The sequence below is a fragment of the Anomaloglossus baeobatrachus genome, chromosome 1 (genome assembly GCF_048569485.1).
Source record: "Anomaloglossus baeobatrachus isolate aAnoBae1 chromosome 1, aAnoBae1.hap1, whole genome shotgun sequence".
In the NCBI taxonomy this organism is placed as follows: Eukaryota; Metazoa; Chordata; class Amphibia; order Anura; family Aromobatidae; genus Anomaloglossus; species Anomaloglossus baeobatrachus.
Window position 1 is genome coordinate 882728979 of NC_134353.1, and position 26796 is coordinate 882755774.

Consider the following 26796-nt stretch of genomic DNA (forward strand, 5'->3'; position numbering starts at 1 on the left):
CTATAGTAATGTGCCCATCCTAGTCCTTATCCTATAGTAATGTGCCCATCCTAGTCCCTATCCTATAGTAATGTGCCCATCCTAGTCCCTATCCTAATATCCCCATACTATAGTAATAATGTCCCCATCCAATAGTATTGTGCCCATCCTTGTAATGTCCCCATCCTATAGTAATGTGCCCAGCCTTATCCCTATCCTATAGTAATGTGCGCACTTTGTCCCAATCCTATAGTAATGTCCCCAGCCTTATCCCCATCCCATAGTAAAGTGCGCACTTTGTCCCCATCCTGTAGTAATGGGTCAGCAGCTCCACTCACCTTCCACAGATGACGGAGTGAAGCTGAGGGGGCGGTCTCCGGCCCCAGATCCACAGTGATTGGAGAGATCGGTCACAAGGCCGGTCTCTCCAATCAGAGCTGGGGGCGGGTGAAACACAGGTCACCCAGCTCCAGTCAATGATCAGGGCTACAGCTGCACTGATCTTGGCTGGATTTCAATGTTTCAGCGATTTTCAATGGCTGAAACATTAGTTGCTGTGATTGGCTGATGAACGCCGCTCAGCCAATCACAGCCTCCGTAGGTCCGGGGAGGAGACACCACCCCTCCTGAGGTCCCCTCCTCCCCGAATCTAAGGTATTTGCAGCGATCGTAGCCACCGGGGCTGCGATTTCGCCATGACGTACTGGGTATGTCATGGGTTCTTAAGTACCAAGGAGCCATAACGTACCCAGTACATCATAGGTCGCTAAGGGGTTAACGTCCAATACACACACACACACACCATTCTTCTCACCTGTCCCGCGCCCCCTCCGCTGCCTCATCTCTGCTTCGTGCAGACCCCAGACCCGTGCCCCTGTTACTATCGCGGCAGCTGCAGTGTCACTGTCAGTGATTTATGTGAGAAGATTGTATTGCCGGCGCGAGAGCGCAGAGCCTGTAACACATTCATCTGACATAAGGTGCAGACAGTGGCTGCGGCCCCTGCACCGCCCGCGATAGTGACCAGGGGCACGGGCCTGGGGCCGCACGAAGTAGCCTGAGGGGCCGCATGCGGCCCGCGGGCCGCGTGTTTGAGACCCCTGCCCTACAGTGTCCCCTCACACAGTATGATGCCCTACAGTGCACACCACACACAATACGATGCCCTACAGTGTCCCCTCACACAAAAACCTTTGTCACCTTTATAGTACCAGAATGGCCTTTTTTAATCCAGATAACACTGATAGACTCAATAGGGCAGCTGCCATTTTTTCTATGGATTGCTCTTCCACTAGTGTTGAACCTGTTGATTTCAAGGAATGTCTGCAGAAAATGGAAAAATCCATGTCTTCCAGGTTGCGCACCTGGTGGGACTGCATGATGCTGCAAAAGTATGTTGAAAATTCTATGATACCGCGGGGTCTGCGAATTAAAAAGCAGCCCACATTTATGTTTGATGCAGAATTCTTAGTGTCATGGAATGCTATATTGTCAGAGTGCTCCACCAAATTAATGAATCTTATAGTGGAAAAAGAGCAATCCAGAATTGTAGCTTTGGAGGAAGAGATTAAAGAACTGGATGCATCACTCACAAAATATAAGGATGATTCCTCCTATGTAAAGCTAAAAAAGGATGTTTATGAGCGGCTTGAAAAATTGGAAAATAACATCACTGAAACCAAGCGCAGGAAGTTCACTCGAGACAGGAGGGATTATGAGAATAATGAGGTTTACACCTGGCGGGACAGTAGAAATTTTAGAAATCCCAGATCCATACTAAGGGGTACTTTGCACGCTGCGACATCGCAGGCCGATGCTGCCATGCCGAGCGCGATAGTCCCCGCCCCCGTCGCAGCAGCGATATCCTTGTGATAGCTGCCGTAGCGAACATTATCGCTACGGCAGCTTCACATGGACTCACCTGTCCTGTGACCGTTGCTCTGGCCGGCGACCCGCCTCCTTATTAAGGGGGCGGGTCGTGCGGCGTCACTGCGACGTCACACGGCAGGCGGCCAATAGGAGCGGAGGGGCGGAGATGAGCAGGATGTAAACATCCCGCCCACCTCCTTCCTTCCGCATATCCTACGGAAGCCGCGGTGACGCCGGTAGGAGATGTTCCTCGCTCTTGCGGCTTCACACACAGTGATGTGTGCTGCCACAGGAGCGAGGAACAAGATCGGACTGTCACGTCAGCGTAATTATGGATTACGCCGACGCTGCACCGATGATACGATTACGACGCTTTTGCGCTCGTTAATCGTATCATCGAGCCTTTACACACTACGATGTCGCATGCGATGCCGGAAGTACGTCATTTTCAATTTGACCCCACTGACATCGCACCTACGTGCAAAGCCCGCCTAAGACGCAATGAGGATGAATTCAGATCTAACCGACGTGGGTCTCGGGTGAGCTTCTCTTCCACTGAATTGGACACCACTGGAGGAGAATCAGATCCTGAATCCTTGGCTGCGACATCAGAACGCAATAGCGATGTTTTTAGGTCAGGAAGTGAGAAAAAACAAAAACCTACCAGGAGGTCGGGGAGGAAGCATAAATCAAGCAAAAACTCATGGTTACTCCTTCAGAAACCGCAAGTAAATGATGGTAACGAATTTACAGTGATTAATTTATCGGCTACTATACTCTCTGGAGAGGAGATTGATGTACTTAAAAAAGGCTTGAGTTTCGTACCCACCAGAAATTTCGACTTGTACTCCACTTTTAAAGACGTTAATAAATTTGTTAGGCAACTAACTGTGAAAAAACATTTTCTTCAAGCAGAAGTAGAGAATTATGGTATGGGTCAGAAAAAAACATGTTGTAATCAATTTGAGGACTTGATGTTCATGGAACAGGTTACTCTGCAAAACCTGGACTCCCTGAGTACCAACAATGGGAGGGATGAGAACCTAGTTACTGATACTGATTTTTCCAGCAGGGTCCCAAACTCTCAGTTTTATCCCTTGGCTTCTAGGTCATCAGCTATGGATGACTACCAACATGTGGTGTTTGAGGAGCTTAAAAAACTGCATGTAGCTGATATTGCAACCGCAAAAAATGATAACATGACAATTCAAGAACGCACAGCCCTCAAAAAATTAAAATCCAATGACAGGATAATTATTAAAAACTCGGACAAGGGCGGTTTGGTGGTAATTCTGGACCGGGATCTTTATGAGGGCCAGATACAGCTTATGTTGAGTGACTCATGTACGTACCACAAAATTGGTGGTGACCCCACTAGTAAAATACAGACAGACCTGCAGCAGCTATTACAAAGGGGTGTAAACATGGGACTTTTGACTGAGAGGCAATTGGAACATATGGTCCCTGAGTCTTCCAGGGTCCCTCTGTTCCATGCCTTGCCTAAGACACACAAAGGGGTTTTCCCACCACCATTCAGACCCATTGTGTCTGGCATAGGGTCCCTTTTTGAGAACATTGGGACATGGCTGGATGAAAGATTACAACCATTGATGAAGTCTTCTCCTGCGTACATTACGGATTCAAAACATGTGCTTAATGTGATGCAGAAAATTGAATGGCGAGAGAGTTATTTATGGATATGCAGTGATGCTACTGCTTTGTATTCATCCATACCCCACAATATGGCATTAACTGCACTGCAGGAACAGATGCTGGTCTGCACAAACGATTCGGAAAATTTGCAAGATTTTATTTTGGATGTTATTTCTTTCTTGCTTAAAAATAATTATTTTGTTTTTTTGAATCAGTTTTATGTCCAGATCCGCGGCTGCAGTATGGGAGCCAAATTTTCACCTTCATTGGCCAACATACAGTTAGGTCCAGAAATATTTGGACATTGACACAATTTTCGCGAGTTGGGCTCTGCATGCCACCACATTGGATTTGAAATGAAACCTCTACAACAGAATTCAAGTGCAGATTGTAACGTTTAATTTGAAGGTTTGAACAAAAATATCTGATAGAAATTGTAGGAATTGTACACATTTCTTTACAAACACTCCACATTTTAGGAGGTCAAAAGTAATTGGACAAATAAACCAAACCCAGAAAAAAAATTTTTATTTTCAATATTTTGTTGCGAATCCTTTGGAGGCAATCACTGCCTTAAGTCTGGAACCCATGGACATCACCAAACGCTGGGTTTCCTCCTTCTTAATGCTTTGCCAGGCCTTTACAGCCGCAGCCTTCAGGTCTTGCTTGTTTGTGGGTCTTTCCGTCTTAAGTCTGGATTTGAGCAAGTGAAATGCATGCTCAATTGGGTTAAGATCTGGTGATTGACTTGGCCATTGCAGAATGTTCCACTTTTTTGCACTCATGAACTCCTGGGTAGCTTTGGCTGTATGCTTGGGGTCATTGTCCATCTGTACTATGAAGCGCCGTCCGATCAACTTTGCGGCATTTGGCTGAATCTGGGCTGAAAGTATATCCCGGTACACTTCAAAATTCATCCGGCTACTCTTGTCTGCTGTTATGTCATCAATAAACACAAGTGACCCAGTGCCATTGAAAGCCATGCATGCCCATGCCATCACGTTGCCTCCACCATGTTTTACAGAGGATGTGGTGTGCCTTGGATCATGTGCCGTTCCCTTTCTTCTCCAAACTTTTTTTTTTCCCATCATTCTGGTACAGGTTGATCTTTGTCTCATCTGTCCATAGAATACTTTTCCAGAACTGAGTTGGCTTCATGAGGTGTTTTTCAGCAAATTTAACTCTGGCCTGTCTATTTTTGGAATTGATGAATGGTTTGCTTCTAGATGTGAACCCTTTGTATTTACTTTCATGGAGTCTTCTCTTTACTGTTGACTTAGAGACAGATACACCTACTTCACTGAGAGTGTTCTGGACTTCAGTTGATGTTGTGAACGGGTTCTTCTTCACCAAAGAAAGTATGCGGCTATCATCCACCACTGTTGTCATCCGTGGACGCCCAGGCCTTTTTGAGTTCCCAAGCTCACCAGTCAATTTCTTTTTTCTCAGAATGTACCCGACTATTGATTTTGCTACTCCAAGCATGTCTGCTATCTCTCTGATGGATTTTTTTTCTTTTTTTTCAGCCTCAGGATGTTCTGCTTCACCTCAATTGAGAGTTCCTTAGACCGCATGTTGTCTGGTCACAGCAACAGCTTCCAAATGCAAAACCACACACCTGAAATCAACCCCAGAGCTTTTAACTACTTCATTGATTACAGGTTAACGAGGGAGACGCCTTCAGAGTTAATTGCAGCCCTTAGAGTCCCTTGTCCAATTACTTTTGGTCCCTTGAAAAAGAGGAGGCTATGCATTACAGAGCTATGATTCCTAAACCCTTTCTCCGATTTGGATGTGAAAACTCTCATATTGCAGCTGGGAGTGTGCACATTCAGCCCATATTATATATATAATTGTATTTCTGAACATGTTTTTGTAAACAGCTAAAATAACAAAACTTGTGTCACTGTCCAAATATTTTTGGACCTAACTGTATATATGAATTGGTGGGAGAAGCAGTTCATCTATAATTCTTGGAACCCTTTCCTTTCTGATATATTCTGGTATGGTCGTTTCATAGACGATATTTTAATAATATGGCGCGGGAGTGAGGCAACCATACCAGATTTTTTCAGTTACATTAACTCAAATGCGTTCAATTTGAAATTTGTTTCCCATAGTCAGCAGGAGTCCATCTCCTTCCTGGATCTCACCCTTATTGGTGATCCAGCAACTGGACGGGTCAATTCTGAGCTCTACAGAAAACCCATAGCAGGGAACTCCCTTCTCTATGCCACTAGCATATAGTGAAAAACATACCTACAGACGAATATATTAGGGCCAGGAGATCTTGTAGCACGGAGTTGGCTTATGAAAAAGAATGTGAAATAATTGATGGTGGGTTGAGGAATAGGGGATATGGCAAAGCCGGTAATAGGGCAAAAAATAGAGTGAACATGGAGTCCAGAGCTCATTACTTGATATCAAAAACCGTCACACGGGATAGATCAGACTAGTGTACCGGTTTTTTCGACTCAGTATAGCAATAGTTTTTGGAAAATTATTGGAATTGTGCGCAAATATTTGCCTATCTTATCAGTGGACGATACTCTTAAAAACATTTTGGACACAGGTTGTCGATTTGTCTCTAGACGTGCCCCTACCATAGGTAGTCTCATTTCGCCTAGCGACGCATATCTGGTGAAATCTGCACCCAGCACTGTAAAAAATTGGCTTCCCACATGCGGTTCTTTTAGGTGCGGCAAGAAGCAATGTGGAACGTGTTCACACATGTATAATACTAAAGAAAGTGTGAGTTCCAGTACTGGAAAACGTTATAAAATTAACTCCTTTGTGAACTGTGGTTCAGACCACTGTGTTTATTTGATAACATGCGAGAAGTGCTGTATACAATATGTTAGCTCTACGATCCGCGCCTTAAGAAAACGCATTGGGGAACATTTATATGACATTTCAAATCCGACCTCTAGAAGCCTATCGGGAGCATCGCAACATTTTTTATATAACCATAATGGGGACACTAGTTCTCTCAGAGTGAACATAATAGAACAGGTTTTTTCTCCCAGAAGAGGCGGTGACCGTATTCACATGCTGCGGGATAGGGAAGCAAAGTGGATATTGGCTTATAACACCTGCATGCCAACAGGTATGAACATCAGAAGTGATTTGATGTATATATATTAAATGTTGTGATGTATGGATTATATATAGGCATGTTTTGTAGTCATGTTTTTTTTGTTTTTTTGTTTTTTCAATAATTTTTTGAACGCAAAGATTTTTTAGAGTATATTTGCCTTATAATTATGTAAATCGATTGAGTCTAGCAATAACAATATTGTTGTACCTTTAACATGGGGTTAAATTGATGCTGTCAGTTTACTAACTGCAATGTTACTATGCATGTCGATCTAATCAAGTGAACCTGTGTACCTTTGACCGGATTTGGTACGCCCAAAGGTGATGGTGTGTTGTTTTTTTTTTTGTTTTTCTATTTATTATGTGTTTCATTCTGTTAAAATAAGTCTATGACTAAGGGCCACACTGGCCTGACACGCGTAAGACGTTGCCTTTTAACTTTGGATATCCCTCTAACGCATGTTAGTTTTAACATTTTTTCAAATAAAATGAGTTTTTAAAAAAATTATTACACTTTTTGGACGTTGTTGCTGGATCAGGAAAGGAATTTCCATTGCTATCTATCCTACTTCTCTGAACACTGAGTTTATGTCCTTCCTGAAGTCTGGAGCCAGATGGAATAGTGGGTGAGCGGAAAAAAAACTTTTTATACTACTGTCCCCTCACACAGCCTGATGCCCTCCAGTGCCCCCTCACACAGCCTGATGCCCTCCAGTGCCACCTCACACAGTATGATGCTCTCCAGTGCCCCCTCACACAGTACGATGTCCTCCAGTGCCACCTCACACAGTATGATGCTCTCCAGTGCCCCCTCACACAGTACGATGTCCTCCAGCGCCACCTCACACAGTATGATGCTCTCCAGTGCCCCCTCACACAGTATGATGCTCTCCAGTGCCCCCTCACACAGTATGATGTCCTCCAGTGCCCCCTCACACAGTATGATGCTCTCCAGTGCCACCTCACACAGTATGATGCTCTACAGTGCCCCCTCACACAGTATGATGTCCTCCAGTGCCCCCTCACACAGTATGATGCTCTCCAGTGCCACCTCACACAGTATGATGCTCTCCAGTGCCCCCTCACACAGTCTGATGCTCTACAGTGCCCCCTCACACAGTACGATGTCCTCCAGTGCCCCCTCACACAGTATGATGCTCCACAGTGCCCCCTCACACAGTACGATGTCCTCCAGTGCCCCCTCACACAGTATGATGCTCTACAGTGCCCCCTCACACAGTATAATGCCCTAGAGTGCACACCACACACACAATACGATGCACTACAGTGACCCCTCACACATGTTGATACCCTACAATGCTTCCCATACACAGTAAGATGGCCCTACAGTGCTACCTTCCCCTTAATATAGTAACCCTCCACCTCCACTGCCAAATAATTTAAAAAAATAAATAAATACATGAACCTGTAATGGACGGAACAGATCTCTGCTCTGCACAATAAAGTGACGTGCCCTGAGCATCAGAGCCTTTTGGCACAAGTGAATGGTGGAGCAGGGAACTGAGGCCACACTGCTCCACCATTATATTCAAACGGAAATGCATCCTAAAGACAAATACAGTTGAAAGTGGAATTTGCAGGACAGTGCTACCCACACAGTGCCTCCTCGCACAGTATGATACCCTACAGTGCCTCCTCACACAGTATGATACCCTACAGTGCCCCCTCACACAGTAGGATGCCCTACAGTACCTGCAGCTTGTTAAATCTAGACTGTTGTATATGAATGGTTACTGTTTTTGTTTTTTTGCTTAACTTTTTTAACTCCTTTAACCATTTGTCTGAAGGATTTGGAGCTATGGATCAGAAAATCAGCCCTCTGTCCACTATATTAAAATGGTGCCATACAGTTCCTCATATATAATATATATGACTGCAATTCTTTATTCCAAAGTTATTTGATTTTACTGTTTTGTTTTTTTTTTCACCTTGCAGCTTCCTTCTTTGGTGAAAGTTACGTAGAACTGAAGAAAGTGGAATCGTTCTCTAAGTCTTCACTGCAATTACGTTTCCGAACCAGTAAATCGAATGGATTAATCTTCCTGGCAGCTGGGAACCATGATTATTGCTTGGTGGAGCTGCGCTCTGGACACGTACAGGTGACATATCTGCAGGAAACCACTGCAGCTTAGCAATGCCATCTTCCCTTTCTTTGTATCGCGGTATCCTGGTTGCTCCATTCAATTTTAAATGTTAACTCTAAAGTTAAAAAAAAAACAACAATAAAAATCACTTGCTATGTTTTTTCCTGGAGCAATAGAAGCGGAGGGGCGGAGCTGAGCGGGACGTAAACATCCCACCCACCTCCTTCCTTCCGCATTACCGGCTGGGAGCTGCAGGACGCAGGTAAGATCTGTTCATCGTTCCCGGGGTGTCACACACTGCGATGTGTGCTACCCCGGGTACGATGAACAATCTGACGTTCAATTCGTCAGGAATGAACGACGTGCATGCGATGAACGGTTTTTCGTTCAATCGCAATTGCACGTAGCAGTCACACACTACAATGTACCTTACGATGCCGGATGTGCGTCACTTACGACGTGACCCCGCCGACACATCGTAAGATATCTTGTAGCGTGTAAAGCGGGCTCCAGATTCGCTTATCTCTACTGGTGAGACCCATGTTTGACCATATTCTTATTGATGACACCTCAGTAGAAAAAAGTTAAAGGAATGATTCATGGTGCCATGAATTAGAGACAGATACTATCATTACAAATTTTTGAGTTGAGTTTCTGAAACCCTGTGACATTTCAGAAAAATATATTTTTAACAGGGAGCTATGAACAAGGTGACTGATATGACTAGTCAGAGGGGCAGATTCCCACCGGCTTCTTTCAGTCTGCCTGGTTCTACTTGACTTTAAGAAAATTGTACCTGATGTGCAGTTCTTGGCTCCGGACTCCATTCAGTGTTTACATCCGGGATCCTGCCAAAGCTTATAACAGCTGATCAGTGGGGATGTCAGGTGGTGGACCCTCACCGATCTGATATTGACCTATCCTAGGAATACTTCATGAATATTAGATGCCTCAACAACCACTTTAGAACTAACCTGACCCCATACCTATGCCTGGATGAGGTGTCTTTACACTTATCTGTTAAATTTAGATTTCTGCCTTCACCATGGTGTAACATATCTCATACACTTATGTGGTTGAGCTACAACATTTGTGAGCCACTTAGAAGGATGAGCAGTATTAGAAAATGCGATGGTACCCACGTTAGGTCAGAGACGGTCAGACATGTTGATTTAGTCTGAATCTGTTAAACATCTGATGCCCATGCGGTTTCCCAACTAGTCTCCAGCAGATGAAAGAAGGATCAGACTTATTGAATTTGAATGCTCAGTCATTCTATTATTATTAGGGAAATAGGCTACTGCCTGATGTACCCGCACACCTGTGACCATGAGACATACTGATGCTTCAGGAATTGCTGACCAAAGTTTGTGAATTGGCTCCAACTAGACTACTTTGTCCTTGAAATGTATGTTATTATGCCCTAAATCATATCCAACTTTTGTATTATTATATTTCATTTTGTAGTTTATTTTGTAAAAATTGTTGTTTTTGTTTTTTTAGGCAAAATTGAGACTCGGAATTGATGAACTAATACTTTTGCACGACCAAGGACCTCGTTCAGATGACATGAAATGGCACTTGGTCAAATTGACCCATGAAAACGCCGAAGTGACTCTTACTGTTGATACAACTATTAAATCAATTGTTATAAATCCTGTTGGCGCCAATGAGCTTCACGTTGAGCATGGCTTCTATGTTGGTGGACTTGGAAATCTGAAAGCTTCATATCTAAAAGATACACAGGAATATTTCAGAGGATGTCTACAAGACGTTGTGTTCAACGAGTATGAATTACTCTCTTCACTTCGACCATACCCTGGTCAGAAAAGTGTTCATGAAGTTTCCCTTGGATGCAGTGATGAGTTCTTCATAAGCGAAGATGACCCCATCAGTTTGTTCAGTTCTAAGTCCTTCTTAGCTTTTCCTCGTTGGACCATTGGGGATGACGCTGCCTGGGAGTGTTTGATACAAGCAACAGCTGGCAGAGGCTTGCTTCTGTACCACTCAGGAAAAGCAGATGATTTCATTTCCCTAGAAATTGTCGACTGGGTGTTGAAAGCCAGTATCGGCAAAGGGAAAAATGTCGTACATGTAGATTCTTCCAATGCTCTTAGGGAAAATAAATGGCATTATATTAAACTTGTAATAACCTCAAGGCATCTTCATCTGACTATAAATGATAAAACTGAGAAGGCTTTACTCAACTTCCGCATTAAAACACACGGCTCTTTGTACGTAGGTGGCATTGATGATGCTTCTCGAGACCATGTAAAGAGGTTTGGTTTAACAACACTTTCTGGGAAAAATACCAAAGGAGGATCGTTTAAGGGGTGTATTAAAAATATGAAAGTGAACTCCATTAAGTTTGGATTAAAGAACGCCTTAGCTACGAAAGATGTGTCACCTGGTTGCAAAACTGAGGTTGCGTTGAGCACTGTGCCAACTTCACAACCCCAGGCCTCACAAGTAATATCCGCTTCTCCAATTTTATTAGTTACTACTTTGATACCTAAGAATAGTCAAAAAGATAACTTCTTGGTTCTTAATAATTTGGTGGTAGCAGAGGGAAGCAAAGCCACCTTACAATCAAAACATATCAAACTGAATTTGGATTATAAAGTGCTAGGTCTTCGCCAGTCACAAATTTCATTCACGGTTGTTGAATATCCTTCACGTGGACAATTAAAACTAGATGTTTCTCCACAAGACAAAGGAACATTTACTATGCTTGACTTATGGCATGGACGTATAAGTTATGTCCACGATGGCTCAGAGGGAGCAAGTGATCACTTTAGCTTTTCTGTTACTGCCACAAGCAAAAATGAGATGCCTTCATATCTGAAAGGAGAAGAGGTACACTTTTTTAACATCACTGTAACGCCATCTAACGATGCTCCGGAACTATCTCTTCCGGAAGGAAATTTATTCATATTGCTTGAAACTTCCAAGAAACGCCTAACTGGTAATTTGATAAAAATTTCAGATGTTGATTCTGAACCTCAAAATCTAAATCTTGTAGTACTTGGGAACCTCAACATAGATGCAGGATATCTAGAAAACATGAAAGATCCAGGAAAAGCGCTTACCAGCTTTCCTTATTCTGAGCTCCTTGAAGGGAATATTTTTTACGTCCACCATGGGTTGAAGAATGCAAGATTTGTGTTGAGGGTTAGTGATGCTGATAAAGTCAGTAACACTGTTGTGTTGAGAATTTTGGCTGTTCCTCTAGAATATAAAATAGTTAACAATACCGGAATTGAAGTAATACAAGGCTCAAGTGCTTTCCTTAAGACCAGCAATTTAGCAGTGGAAACCAATGCAGTAAATCAAGAGATGGAAATACGCTACGACATTACAGAGACACCTAAGTTTGGTCACATTGAAAGAAGGAGCTCTGCAAATGAGTGGAAACCAGTGGGTTCATTTACTCAACGATCTCTTGAGCGAGATCGTATTCGATACCATAATACCTTCAAAGAAATTAAAGAAACTGATGTAATGGACACCTTTAAATTTAGAGTTACCATAGCCAACCATACCAGTGAAGAATTTCACTTTCTAATTAAAGTCAAGTGGCTTAAATATGCATTAATTAAACATTTTCCTTTGACCATCGAGAACGCAAAAAAGGCAAAATTTGGTTCTAATAACCTTGAAGCTGCCATGGAAGGAGATATTAAGGACGACACGTTAATATATTATAAGATACAATCTTTGCCTACCAAAGGATCGATTATGAACAGAAACATCATTTTAGGCAAAGATGACATGTTCAGTCAGAGCGATATAATGGAAGGAAACATTGAGTATGTAGTAAATGGACAACCACGTGAAGATTCCCAGGATTCCTTTGAATTTACACTGTTCACAAAATATGCACAATCAAAGCCATTTACTTACATCATTAACATTAAAGCGGATTTGAACAGCATCCTTTTGACGAACAAAGGCTTGTCCTTAGCTGAAGGTGAAACAAGACTTATCACGAAAGACGAACTTTTTGTACAAACCTTAAGTAACAAAACTTTTTCTTTTAAGGTTTTGAAAAGTCCTCTCCATGGAAAGCTAAAGCTCATTAATTTTTCAGATTCTCTTGTAAGCAATGATAACATCACCGCTTTCTCTAGCCAAGATATTTTGAGTGAACGACTCATGTACGTTCACGATAATTCGGAGACAGTGTCCGATACCTTTGTTATTCTTGCATCCTCAAGACTTGCGGAACAAGAACAAGTTGATTCGGATGGAACACCCTTGGAGACAGAATTTGCTTTTAATCTATCCATAGAACTGAGGAATGACGAGAAGCCTGTCCGCGTTGTCGACAAACTATTTCACGTGGTTAGGAATGGTAAGAAATTGGTAACGTTAGAAGACTTGTGCTACCATGATCTTGACACAGATTTCGATGATGGTCAGTTACTCTACACCAGGCGAGGTATTCCCAATGGAGATCTCGTTTCATCTAACGATACTTCCAAAAAGCTCTACCAGTTTACCCAGGAGGACTTGGAAAATAACCGTGTGCTCTATATACATCATGGAACGGATTACGGGCGCTTTGTCTTGTTTGTTACGGATGGAAAACATTACACGTCTTCCCTTCTAGAAGTCAGTGCCTCTGAGCCCTACATCAAGATAGTCAACAACACGGGACTGTTGGTACAAAAAGGTAAAGGGAACGTATTAACCAGCACTAACTTTAGCATTGCCACTAATATGTACGTTGAAAGTGACCGTGATGTTCTGTATTACATTTCATCGCCACCAAAACATGGAAAGATTTACATACAGAACTTGATGAAAGACTCCTTTACAAACCAAGATCTAAAAAATGGTCACGTGGCTTACCGGCACAACGATGGCAATCATCTTGTAGATACGGTTAAAGTTGCGGTAAAAATTAACACCGTGACGCTGGATGTCGACATTAAAGTTCGTATCTATTTGGAAAGTCATCAGAAACTTCCAACCGTGCAGAATCATGAAAGCCTTGTAGTAGAAGAAGGAAAGCCAGTCAAAATCGGGAAAGACAGGCTGCAAGTGAGTATATCGGAGCTTTTGTCAATTTTAATTAAAAAAAAATAATAATTTTGAAAAGTTTCTATAAGTTTATATTCACATGCAACATTTTTTTTTTCTGCACCCAACACTCTCTTGGCAGTAAAATCTTTTTGGTAAAACAGCCATTTGTTTACATTATGACATTTGACAACGTATTTTAGTGCTTTTTTTGCAGATTAAATGTGTGCTTTGCCTACAGCACTTGTTTAAAACACTGCAAAAAAAGCTGTTGCATTTTTTTTCCAGCAATTTTGCACTTTTCCATTGATTTCTATGGACGGAAAAATGCCGCAGTTTTCTATTTTAGGAAACAAACAAAATGAGCAAATACCGTACAGTAAGTAAATAAATAATAGTATATAGAAATAACATAGGGTACTGAGTTAATACTATATTTCATAAAAGAGCATCAAAGCCGTCCCAGCTATTGTAAGGTGTAGCCAGTAAGGATGGTCCCTAACTCAGTAGGCCTCAAAAATAGATGGGGGCAGAGCAGGACCTGCACCTGACTATTTGAACACCTGTCATTGGAAAGCTATATAGACAAGATGCACTGCCTGAAAAGGGGTAGCCATGAGCCTGTATTTTGAAAGTACAAAAAAACCTTTGAGTTTATCCACTACAAAGCATAGTGGCCACATCGATGTAAAGCTGTGACAGAAGGCTTTTTCTGAATACCTACTGTTGTATATTCTGCCTGTGAGCGGCACTATCACTTTCCTCTCATCCCCATCACATGACCCGGGCTGCAGTGACCTCTGATGTCTGGTGATGTCATGTCAGCTTTCGGAATTGGAAGTTGAGCAGACATCACCGAGGCGGGACCCAGTCTCCATGACTGACTTGGCTGTGGGCAGAATTTCACCGCTCATCACAGCCCAGCATCTCGCGCTCTCTCTCCTCTCCTTCACCGCAGAGCGCCGCAAGAAAGAGCGATGCTGGGCTGTGATGTGCGGTGAAACTGCCCACAGCCGGGCGTGGCCTGGACGGCAATGTGAAGAGGCGTGTTTGTGGAGCTCTCCTGCAAACTCCCTTGATAAATCCCTGAATACCGCTGTTATCACTGCCTCAGCCGGCTGTCAGGAAGATAAGGTGGTGAGGACTTGTCTGGGGTGAGTCTGGTGGATGCAGAGTGCCATGGTCCGTCACAGGCAAAAAGATAATGGAGGCGGGAAAGTCCCCAGCTCTCAAGATGGTGCCATGATAAGGCAGGAAGCTGAGAAAGTTAATGCAGCCTGTCAGGAGAGGATGCAGATCACTGCAAGGCTGGAGAAATTTGCCTGGACTTCAGAGAAATCACATCAGCATATAGATAACAGAGGTGAGGAGGGAGAAGATAATGCCAGCTCTGATGAGATGGGGGATGGTGAAAAGCAGCAAGATAAGACAGGAGAAGTGGAGAAAGCACATAGTGCACAGGAGGCTCCAGAAAACCCCACTTTAAAGGACATTTTTGCAGTGGTGTCTTTTTGTAAAACAGCTCTGACTACCCTGACGAAGCAAGTTAAGGGATTACAGGCAGAGGTTGCTGACATCAAGAAAGACCTCAAGAAAGCCGATCTGAGAACAACGGCTGTAGAGGAGAGAGTGGGGATAACAGAGGATCATATTACAAAACTACAAAAGTCTGAAAAAACATTTGCACAGCAGATAGCTGAAATCATGGCAAAAAATGATGATTTAGAGAACCGCTCTAGAAGAAATAACATCCGAATTGTCGGCATCCCTGAGAAAGCGGAAGGAAGAAACCCCACTGAATATGTAGAAGACTGGCTCAGGGGGAAAATGGGTGCTAATGTCTTATCCAAGCTCTATGCCGTGGAACGAGCACACAGAGTCCCGATACAGCCACAACCAGCAGGCAGGGGCCCTCGCACTATGCTAGCCAAGCTCCTCAACTACAGGGACAGGGACACTATACTGCGAAAGGCAAGAGACATGGAGGATCTTATGATTGACGGCCAGAGAATTTCCATATACCCGGACTACTCCATTTCTGTTCAAAAGCTACGTATGACTTTTACAGGAGTAAAGAGGCGCCTGCGAGAGATGGGGGTGCAATACTCAATGATGTTCCCAGCAAAGCTAAGAGTGACGGCGTTGGAGCGGGTGCACTTTTTTACAACTCCAGAGGAAGCCATGCAGTGGTTGGACGCAAACGAAAAGCGGATCCGTTTGAAGGAATGAGCTGACTGTCTGAATCTGCAGTGTGTTGGAGAAGGCCGGCTGAGGCTCTACAACATCCTTAGGAGCTTACAGGGGACCCTTCTTGTTTTTTCTTTTTTTTCTCCTTCCCTTTGGGATTGAGGTAGTATGCAGGGGGAATGCGAAGGGTTTGATGTGAGCTTCGCAGGACATGGGGACTGCCTAATTAGGCGCGGTGGTGGTATTTACAATTTGAGATTCCAGTTTAATTACTGTTCGCCATTTTACTGTTATATTGGTTGAGTGGAATATGATTATACATAGAAAGGGGGGGAGTGGAGAATTGTTGGAAAAGGGACGAGTTTTAAAATGTGTCTAAGAGGGGAAGGCGAGGGAGGTAGGGGGGAATTTAGTAGGGATTATGGACCAGGTTTGGAAAACCCGATGCTTCACGGGAGTACTCGAAAACACGAAGTGGTGGGGAGTAGGAGGGGAGGGGAGCAGGGGGGAGGGGGGAAAGGGGTAGGGTAAAGGCAGCATGGGGAGATACTACAAGGTTTGATGGTTTTACTGGGTGGGATAATGGGGGATAGAATTAAGGTGTTGAGTTGGAATATTAGAGGGTTATCAGATAAGTCTAGGAGAGCGGCATTAATTAAATATGTTCAAGACCAGAACCCGTCAGTAATATGTCTACTAGAAACGCATCTAACAAAGGAGACAACACATGTTTTAAATAGGAGATGGGTGCAGAAGGCCTATCATTCCACCTTTTCCAACTATGCAAGGGGTGTATCACTGCTGATCCATAACTCTGTGCAATATGAAGAGATAGAAGTGTATGTGGATAAAGAGGGACAGTGTGTGGCCGTCAAGTGTAAAATATTTGGCAGACTCATGTGTATAGCTGCAATATATATACCACCTCCATATAAGTGCACCAAACTAAGGGAGATGAGGGAGTTCTCTGAGAAGGGGGGAGTAATCCCTTTTTTACTGGTGGGGGACTTCAATAATGTGATAGACCTGTACTGGGATAGGAGTAGTAGACCTCCAGGTATCCAGGATAGTTGTATGACTTCGTTTGGCACTCTTATTGGGGAACTTGGAATGGTGGATGCCTGGCGAGTGAGGAATGGGAGGGTATCCTGCTTCTCTTGTTATTCGGCTTCACATAACACTCTGTCCCGCATTGACATGGCTCTAGCTAGTGATCTGATGGATGCAATGATAAGCGACGTGCAATATCTGACAAGAGTGATTTCAGATCATAGCCCAATTCTAGTATCCATACGACGGGGGACCCTGACAGGGGGAAGGAGGGGAGAGTGGAAGCTTCATCCAGCATGGATCCGTCATATTAATATGGGGAATATAGAACGGGATCTTGGGGATTTCTTTATCCACAACGAGGGTAGCACTGGTCCGCTGGTGGTATGGGATGCGATGAAGGCATACCTCAGGGGGCTCCTGTTCAGGGATATCTGTAAACGTAAAACACAGACGAGGCAGGATGAGAAAGATAGCCTGGAGGCCTTAGATAAGGCAGAGCTGGAAGCAATCCGGAGTACTACTACGGACGCGAAGCAAAATCTTAGGCAGGCGCATGAACAGGTTAATAAGATGCTTTTGGAGAAGGCGGTAAGGAAGCAGGCATTCCAAAAATTGCATTTTTATGAGGAGGGGGAAAAAGTTGGTCATCTATTATCGGTCATAGCTGCAGCTCAAAGGAGTGGTTCATTTGTGCATGGTATGGACACGGTGGAGGGGACACAGGTCACTGAGGTTGAGGAGATCCTTGGGGTCTTTAAAGATTTCTATCGCACGCTATATTCTTCTATTGGAGAGATGAGGGTGGAAGAGGTGGACTCATTTCTTGAGCGAGGTGAGCTTCCGGTGTTGTCTGTGGCGGATAGAGATAAACTGGAGTCACCTATTACTATTGATGAACTGGAGGACGCTCTGCATGGCATGAGCAATGACAAGGCACCGGGAGCAGACGGGCTACCAGTTGAAATTTATATACAGTTAGAAGAAATCCTATTACCCAAACTATTGAAAGTCTTTGAGGTGGCGGAGGGGGAGGGTGTATTGCCTGAATCTTTGAGAGAAGCAATAATAGTAGTAATTCCTAAGGAGGATAAAAATCCGAGGCTTCCAGACTCATATAGACCCATCTCGTTATTAACAGCGGACGTGAAGCTTCTGGCTAAGGTGTTGTCAAACCGGCTGACTGGAGTTATATCTAACCTAATTCATATGGACCAATCAGGGTTCATGGCCAATAGGTCAACAGCTGCTAATATCAGGAGATTGTACCTTAATCTACAGTTGCCGCCTGACAACCCTGGCCGGAGGGTGATCGCTTCGCTAGATGCCCAGAAAGCGTTCGATAGTGTTGAATGGGGGTATCTGTGGAAAGTGTTGCAGCATATGGGTTTTGGCCCAAGGTTTGTAAAGTGGGTGCAACTGTTGTATAATAGGCCTACTGCTAAAGTTAGAGTTAACGGTATGACCTCCTCAGCGTTTGAGTTGCACCGGGGAACGAGGCAGGGCTGCCCACTATCGCCGCTCCTATTTGCTATTGCAATAGAGCCTCTGGCGGCGGCCATTAGGAAAACAAAGGAGATCCATGGATTTAAGTATGGGCATTTAGAGGAGAAAATAGCTCTTTATGCTGACGATTTATTACTTTTCTTGGGGGATCCATCAGCCTCATTGGATCATGCCATGCAGATAATAGAGAAATTTGGAGAAGTTTCGGGACTGACCATTAATTGGTCTAAATCGAGCCTCTTTAAAGTGGATGGGGAAGTAGCCTGGACAAATGAGGATACTGGGGCTAACAAATTGAAGAATGTGGACGAATTTAAATATCTAGGTATCCAGATATCTCTGCCAGTAGAAAAATACATACAGGTGAACTTATGGCCTCTCCTTAAAAAATTGAGAGCCAAGGTGGATGCCTGGAACAAGCTACATTTGTCAGTTGTTGGAAGGGTTAATTTGCTAAAGATGGTAGTAATGCCTAAACTCCTATACATACTGCACAATGCCCCTGTTTGTATTTCAAGGAAAAGATTTAAAGGGATAAACTCGCTGTTTAGGGACCTGGTGTGGGGTAAAAAGCAGCCTAGGGTGCGATTAGAGACTTTACAAAGGCCGAAGGATGAGGGGGGTCTAGCAATCCCAAATCCGGAATTGTATTATATAGCGGCGCAATGTCAACACCTCAGGGGTTGGTCTGATCGAGAGGAAGATGGGGGCATTAAAGAAGTACTGGAATACATAGTGGGTAGAAGTCCATTGGTAATGGGACTAGAGGATGGTGCGGTGGGGCTCCTGGGTAGAACATCTCCTACAATGGCACTTATAAATAAGACCTGGGATAGGCTGAAAAGGGTGAGAGGGGTGACCCGGTTAACTAAGTTTACACCTATCTGGGATAACAGTAATCTCCCGGAGATTCAGAAAATGGGGAATATTGAGGAGTGGAGACGCAGGGGTGTAGTATACATGCATCAGATATTGGACGGAGGAATTGTGAAATCGTTCCCACAGTTACAGAGTGAGTTTCAGTTACCGGCGTCCGGCTGGCTTCACTACAGTCAATTAAAACATGCGATTGCAGCCCAAGCGGCTAAACAAAGTGTGGCCATACAGACTGACCTGGTATGTGTGTAAGGGCGGAGGAAGCACTAAAGGGATCATTTCTGGCACGTATAAAGATATACTACATACCTTTCTTTTAGACTACCCAATTAAAACTAAATCTAAATGGGAGGAGGAAGTAGGGCCGATAACGGAGGAGGTGTGGGAGAGTATCTTAGAGTATATCCCTAAACTTTCCATGAGCGAACCAGCCAGACTGTCTCACCTATACGTGATTCACCGGGTATATAGGTCTCCTTTACTGATGTTTAAAATGGGGTTGAAAAGGAATTCGGAGTGTCCAAGGTGTCAGGGATCTGACGCAGGTATTTTTCACATGATGTGGTCTTGTCCGAGACTGGTCTCCTTTTGGACTCAGGTTATCCACAAGATAGGAAGAACATATGGGTGTGTCCTCCCCAGGGAACCAGTGATATGCCTATTGGGATATGTTGAGGAGCTTGGGGTGGAAAATACTATGAAAATTGTCATTGCTAGGCTGCTGTATGCGGCAAGAAAGCTAATCGCCAGGTCCTGGATTAAAAAAGACCCCCCGACCAGGGGAGAGTACATTAAAAGGGTGAAGTGTATACTTCAGCTGGAACGGGGAGTGTATGAAAGAAGGGGGAATGTTAAAATGTTTGAGAAGCTATGGTCTCCTTGGCTGCAATGCGAATAAGACGAGTGATGGACCAATAAACTGGTCTGGGACCGGGATAGCCGTCGGAGACCTCTGATGTGTATGTTTTGTTTTATTTGTGTTACTAGTTGTTCCTCTTGCACAACGGGATGGTTGCTATACTACAGTTGAAGGGTATCCTAAGTGTGTACTAAATGGGATGTAGTATCGGGGAGAAGTGTTGCTGCCGGGGTGGGGGAGGGGGCGGGAGGGGGAGTTAAAGGGGTAATAGATGTGATAAATTTAATTTGGATGCCAATTTGTTATTCTGTTGTATGTATTCTGTTTTAATAAAAAAGTATCTGATTTAAAAAAAAGAAACTGCCCACAGCCAAGTCAGTCACAGAGATTGGGTCCCGCATCGGTGATGTCTGGTCAACTTCCAATTCCTGAAGTTGACGTGACCTACCAGACATCAAGGGTCACAGCAGCCTGGGTCACATGATGGAGATGGAGTGGACAGTGATAGCGCCGCTCACAGGCTGAATTGACAACAGAAGGTATTTAGAAAAAGCCTTCAGTTTCACCTTTACACCGATGTGGCCACTATGCTTTGTAGTGGGCCACCTCGTTAAGGAAAACCAAATAAATGGGCTGGCATACCTGTTTGTATAAGTGGAATGTATAGGTGCACATTCACACTGTGGCCATAAACAGACAAAACCGAGAATAAAATCAAAATGAGCAAATATTCTGCAGTAAGTAAATATTATTAGTAGATTTTGAATAAAAGCCATCCCACCGCAACCGGGTGTACCCATTCAGAGTGGTCCGTAACCCTTACATAATAGACTGGAGCAGAGTGGGAAGCAGACTTGTTCGTTTCTACACCTGCCCTTGGAAAGCTACATAGACAAAATCCACGGCCCAAAAAGGTTTTGCTTTAGATTTGTTTTACTTTGTACATATCGAGGCGTGGCTCCCACTTTTTCGGCTGTACATTTTCTCTATTTAGCTTTATATTGGCAGGTGTGAAACTGTCAGACTCTGCACCTATCTATTTTGGCATAGTAAGGAAGCAGCAGCGCCAGAGACATAAGCATCGGGGACAGATAAGTAAAAAGTTCCTGCTCTCCGTGTGCTGTCACATATAGCACACGGTGAACACTAGTGTGCCAATATCACGGCACACGGATGGGCCATACGCACCTTCAACACGGCCATGCAAAACACAAAGTTTTTCACTGACGTGTGAAGGGGGCCTTAGAGATGGGACCATCCTGATTGGGGTACACCTTGTTGCGGTGGGATGGCTTTTATGCTCTTTTGAACAAAATACTGTAAACTAAGTACCCTATGTTATATACATGTACTATTACTACTTATATACTTACTGCAGGGGATTTGTTGATTTTGGTTTCATCCTATCTTCTGTCTGCGAATAGTCGCAGTGTGAATGTGCACCTACAAATTGCACTTATATTAACAGGTGTGCCAAACCATTTCTTTGTTTTTTCTTTTGTTTTTCAATTCAAACAGGAAAAAAAACCGTGTGCATTTGATTTTGGAAATCTAGCTTTTGCTGCTACTGTACATGCAGCTTTTAATTTTTTTAAAATCCTGAAAAAACCCTGCAAAAAACATAATTTGTGTGAACATAGCCTAACCTTCTAATGTTATTCAGTAGATAGTTGAACACAGATTTGGGGACAAGACTTTCAGAATATATTCTTTTCCAGCTCAGTTTTGAACAACCTTTTCTGGTCTGAGGGCCACATTTCCATTGAAGGCTGAGTGTTGTAGTAGTTGGCTGCATTTCACATTTCTTAAAGGAAACCTGTCACCAGATTTTGCGACTAGAAGTTGTGGCCACCACCAGTGAGCCGTTATATACAGCATTCCAGAATACTGTATATAAGAGCCCAGGCCACGCTGCATAACATATAAAAAATTACTTTTATTATCACCTAAGGGGCGGTCCAGTCTGATGGGTGTCACTGGGCTCGGTCCGGCAACTTCAATCTGCAGTGATGGCCGTCCTCCTTCTATCCCGCCCAGTATGGATGACGTGTCCACAGGCCAGCATTGCGGTCCTGCACAGGCGCATTTTGATCTGCCCTACTCAAGGCATATCAAAGTACTGTAATGCGCAGTTGCGAGGAAAGGTTAAAGACCGCCTGTGCATTCGCACTATAATACTTTCATCTGCCCTGAGCAGTGCAGATCAAAGTGCGCCTACGCAGGACTGCAATGCTGGCCTGTGTGAATGGCATAGGACACGTCATCCACACTGGGCTGGGTAGAAGGAGGACGACCATCACAGCAGAGAGAAGGCGCCGGATCTGAGAGCAGCAACACCCATCAGACCGGACCGCCCCGCCCCCTAGCTGAGTATGATAAAAGTTATTTTTATGTTCTACAGAGCGGCCTTCGCTCTTATATACAGTATTCTGGAACGCTGTATATAAGAGCTCACTGGTGGTGGCCACAATTTATAGTTGCCAAATCTGGTTAAAGGTTGCCTTTAAAATTGAATAGTGATAGCTTCATGCATATGCAGCTACTGCTAAATTCACCTGCCTTGCTGGAGGGTTAAACTGGGGGTCAATGAACCCTACCTAGTATCTTGATGTGCAGGGGACCCAGATACTGTATAACTACACTGTGCTTGCTCCATCGCATCCTGGTTCCTTAGCAGTGTGCTACTCCTGCCTTTGAAAAATACAGTATACAGAAACTTTGGTAGTATGGCATGGCAGGTCACATGTAGCCCCATTTTCACAAGTTCTGCACCCCTGGTCTAAGGCCATAGAGTTGAAAAAGTGTATCTCAAAAGTTTCGCCCCCCTGTTTTTGCTTCTTCTGCGGCACTATTCTGTTAAAATGTGTCTCTCCTTTAGTAGTATATAAAACTATGAATTTATTAATAAATTCTATATTTCGGCGCCTCTGCTAGGCAATAATTGAATATGGATCTGCACTCCTATGTTTACTTTTCAATGGAGTATAGTTGATGTAATAACAATCCTTTTCAAGAAATGTGCTAATGGTGTATATTACTGCACTAGAAACTTGAATCCACATTTTCATGGAAAGGTAATTTTAAAAGTTTCAATTTTGTCCATGTTGGATTTTACTAATTATTGTTTTTTGTTTTTTTTTTTAATTTTATGCTTGTATTTCAGCTGTATTTTATTTGACTTTTAAAAGATACACTACATAGTAACCTAGGTTGGATTGCTCACATTTTGCATGTCACTTATTTTAGGTTGTCCACGAAGATAACGCACCCAGTGAGATTGTGTACACCGTAGTGACAAGTCCGTCACATGGATACATCCGTCGTTTTGAATCCACTGAAGGACTTTTTCCCGATGATCCAAAATCCATTACAACATTCACACAGCAAGATATAAATCGAGGAAACGTCCAATATGTGCAGACTGCATCTGGCCAAGTACAGGACAACTTTACATTAGACGTCACAAACGGCGTGAGAGACATTACTGGGATTATAGTGTCTATCGATATAATTCCAATCCTAATTCCACTGGAAATACAGAATATTACTATCAGGGAAGGAGCATCCAAAGCCTTGACCCCGGATTATCTACGAGTTGTGAATAAACACTTTCAAGATCTCAATTTTGAGTTTGTCCTTTTGGAGAGACCCCAAAATGGTTATGTTGAAAATATGAGATTTCCTGGAGTAAAGTTATCAAGGTTCTCCAAAAAACAGGTAAAACATTTTTAGTTTTTGATTTATTTACTTTTTTATTTATTTTGTGAGGGGAATATTTAATCATAACAATATTTATAGGATACCATAATTAGTTAGCAAACAAAAAGATATATTTGCAGCTTGTACTGTGCAGAGTGAGATTTCAACAGGGAGGAGGGACGCTGAGGAGTCATCAATCAGGATAAGTGGTAGAAGACATTCAGAAAGGATTATTCATCCATACTTAAAACTTAGACCAGCCTCATCAGGTTTAAGATGAAATAAATAATGTATACAGTTTGTATTGTGAAATCTGGTGACAAGTCCATTTTAAACAATAGACTGTAAATTGTGATAAATAAAAATTAATCCATCAGTATGTACCGTATTTTTCGCTTTATAAGACGCACCTGATTATAAGATGCACCCCCAAATTTGGTGAAGGGAAAAGAGAATTTATTTTTTTTTTTAGTTTTAAATGGGGTCTATCTTATAATGCCAGTGTCCGTCTAACAAATCATATAGGGTATATGTCCCTCATAGCCCCCCCATCCTAAAATTAGCCCCCTTAATCTGGATATGGCCCCCTTATATTGAATATAGCCCCTTTGTGCTGGCACACGTTCCCCTGTGCTGCCTATGGCCCCCTATGGATTGCACACGTTCCCTGTGCTGCCTATGGCCCCCTATAGATTGCACACGTCCCTCTGTGCTGCCTATTGCCCCCTATGGATTGCACATGTTCCCCTGTGCTGCCTATGGCCCCCTATGGATTTCACACGTCCCTCTGTGCTGCCTATGGCCCCCTATGGATTGCACACGTTCCCCTGTGCTGCCTATGGCCCCCTATGGATTGCACACGTTCTCTGTGCTGCCTATGCCCCCCTATGGATTGCACACATTCCCCTGTGCTGCCTATGGCCCCCTATGGATTGCACACGTTCCCCTGTGCTGCCTATTGTCCACTTTTGATTTGCACACGTTCCCATGTGCTGCCTATGGCCCCCTATGGATTGCACACGTTCCCCTGTGCTGCCTATGGCCCCCTATGGATTGCAAACGTTCCCCTGTGCTGCCTATGGCCCCCTATGGATTGCACACATTCCCCTGTGCTGCCTATGGCCCCCTATGGATTGCACACATTCCCCTGTGCTGCCTATGGCCCCCTATGGATTGCACACATTCCCCTGTGCTGCCTATGGCCCCCTATGGATTGCACACAGTCCCTTGTGCTGCCTATGGCCCACTATGGATTGCACACGTTCCCCTGTGCTGCCTATGGCCCCCTATGGATTGCATACGTTTCCCTGTGCTGCCTATGGCCCCCTATGGATTGCACATGTTCTCCTGTGTTAGATATCACCCCCATGCTGCTGCCCATAGTAAAATAAAACACTCTTTCCTTACCTCCTCCAGTGCTGATCTCCCTCCTGTCTCCCTCCATGCTTCTGTTCCTCCACTTCCTGGTTCTAGTGCCGGTCATGTGATCGGCACAGCAGAGTGACTTCATCTCTGCGTACCTGATCACAGTGGAAGCAGGGACACCGGGGAGAAATGCTGGATGAGGTAAGTAAAGCTTTTTTATTTTAGGATGAGCAGAAGCATGGGGGCCATATCCAACACAGGGGGGGCATGTGCCATCACAGTGGGATGCAGGCTCATATAATATGCACCGCTGCCCCAGCCCGTCACTGCGGTGCGGTTTCAGCACCACGGTGATGGACAGCGGCTGTGCATATTATATGAGCGGGAGCAGGAGATCTAACGCTGCCGCCTGCAGTATTCACCTGCCCCCAGCTGCGCTCCAGAGCGGACCCTGCAGTGTATGTGTGTGTGTGTGTGTATATATATAATATATATATATACACCCCCTCCCCCCTTCCCGTATAAATTTGGGGGAACAAAAGTGCGTCTTATAAGGCGAAACGGTATTTTTGTTTTTTTATCTTATTTGTTTGGTTGAGCCGCGACTGTACAGTATGTTTCACCTCTTGTAGCTGTCAAACGTGACACTTTGGGTTGTCGGTGTGCTCCTTCTCCACTTCATTTATTTTTTTATTGTGTCTCTGGACTCCGGTATGATATGGGCCTCTTTTATATTTCTGACGTGACAACAAATCGTATCAATAATCTTTAAAACTGGGATTTATTTATGTTAAATGTTTAATTTTTCAAGATGGAACAAGAATTGATTTACTACGTCCACGATAACGGTGAGTCCTCGCAGGATAACTTTACCATCGTTGTGAACAGTACGGAACTTTCCAAGGAAAGTCTACCACAGACGATATTTGTCACCATCACTCCTGTGAATGATGAGTTCCCAGTTATTACTGTTAATAAGATTTTACGGGTAAGGATATTTTATTTTCATGGTGTTTCTTGTTGTTACTGACGACTTGCGATAAAGGATTGGTACAACAAAATACAGTTGAAACCAGAAGTTTACATACACTCTCTATAAAGACACATCTGCAGGTTTTTCTCACTATCTGACATAAAATCAGAATAAACCTTTCCTGTTTTAGGTCAATTAGAAACCAAAATTCTTTATATTTGCCAAATGCCAGAATAATGAGAGAGAGATTATTTTAAGGCATTTTTATTACTTTCTGCAAAGTCAAAAGTTTACATCCATTTCATTAGTATTTGGTACCATTGCTCTTAAATGGAACCTGTCACCAAGCTGCGAAAACAACCACTGGGCTCTACGTCATGCACAGTTGTCGACATTGAGGTCCTGCGCACGCGCACTTTGAATCTGCTCTGAACAAGCCAGATCAAAGTATTGTAGTGCGCTTGCACAGGACCTCAATGCTGGCGCGTGTGCATGACGTAGGACACGTCATGCACCCCGGCTTCAGATGAAGGAGGACAAAGATGGCCGAACAA

The 26796-nt window shown here is 43.7% G+C and overlaps 1 protein-coding gene across 1 annotated transcript in view; it reads left to right on the forward strand.

Moving 5' to 3' along the window:
* LOC142255125 (chondroitin sulfate proteoglycan 4-like) overlaps positions 1 to 26796 on the forward strand; it is a 136598-nt gene that overhangs the window by 30274 nt on the left and 79528 nt on the right. Inside the window, exons 2-5 of the mRNA XM_075326588.1 lie at positions 8554 to 8717; positions 10206 to 13748; positions 23452 to 23922; positions 26081 to 26257. Coding sequence (XP_075182703.1) covers positions 8554 to 8717; positions 10206 to 13748; positions 23452 to 23922; positions 26081 to 26257 — 4355 coding nt within the window. The remainder of the gene's footprint in view (positions 1 to 8553; positions 8718 to 10205; positions 13749 to 23451; positions 23923 to 26080; positions 26258 to 26796) is intronic.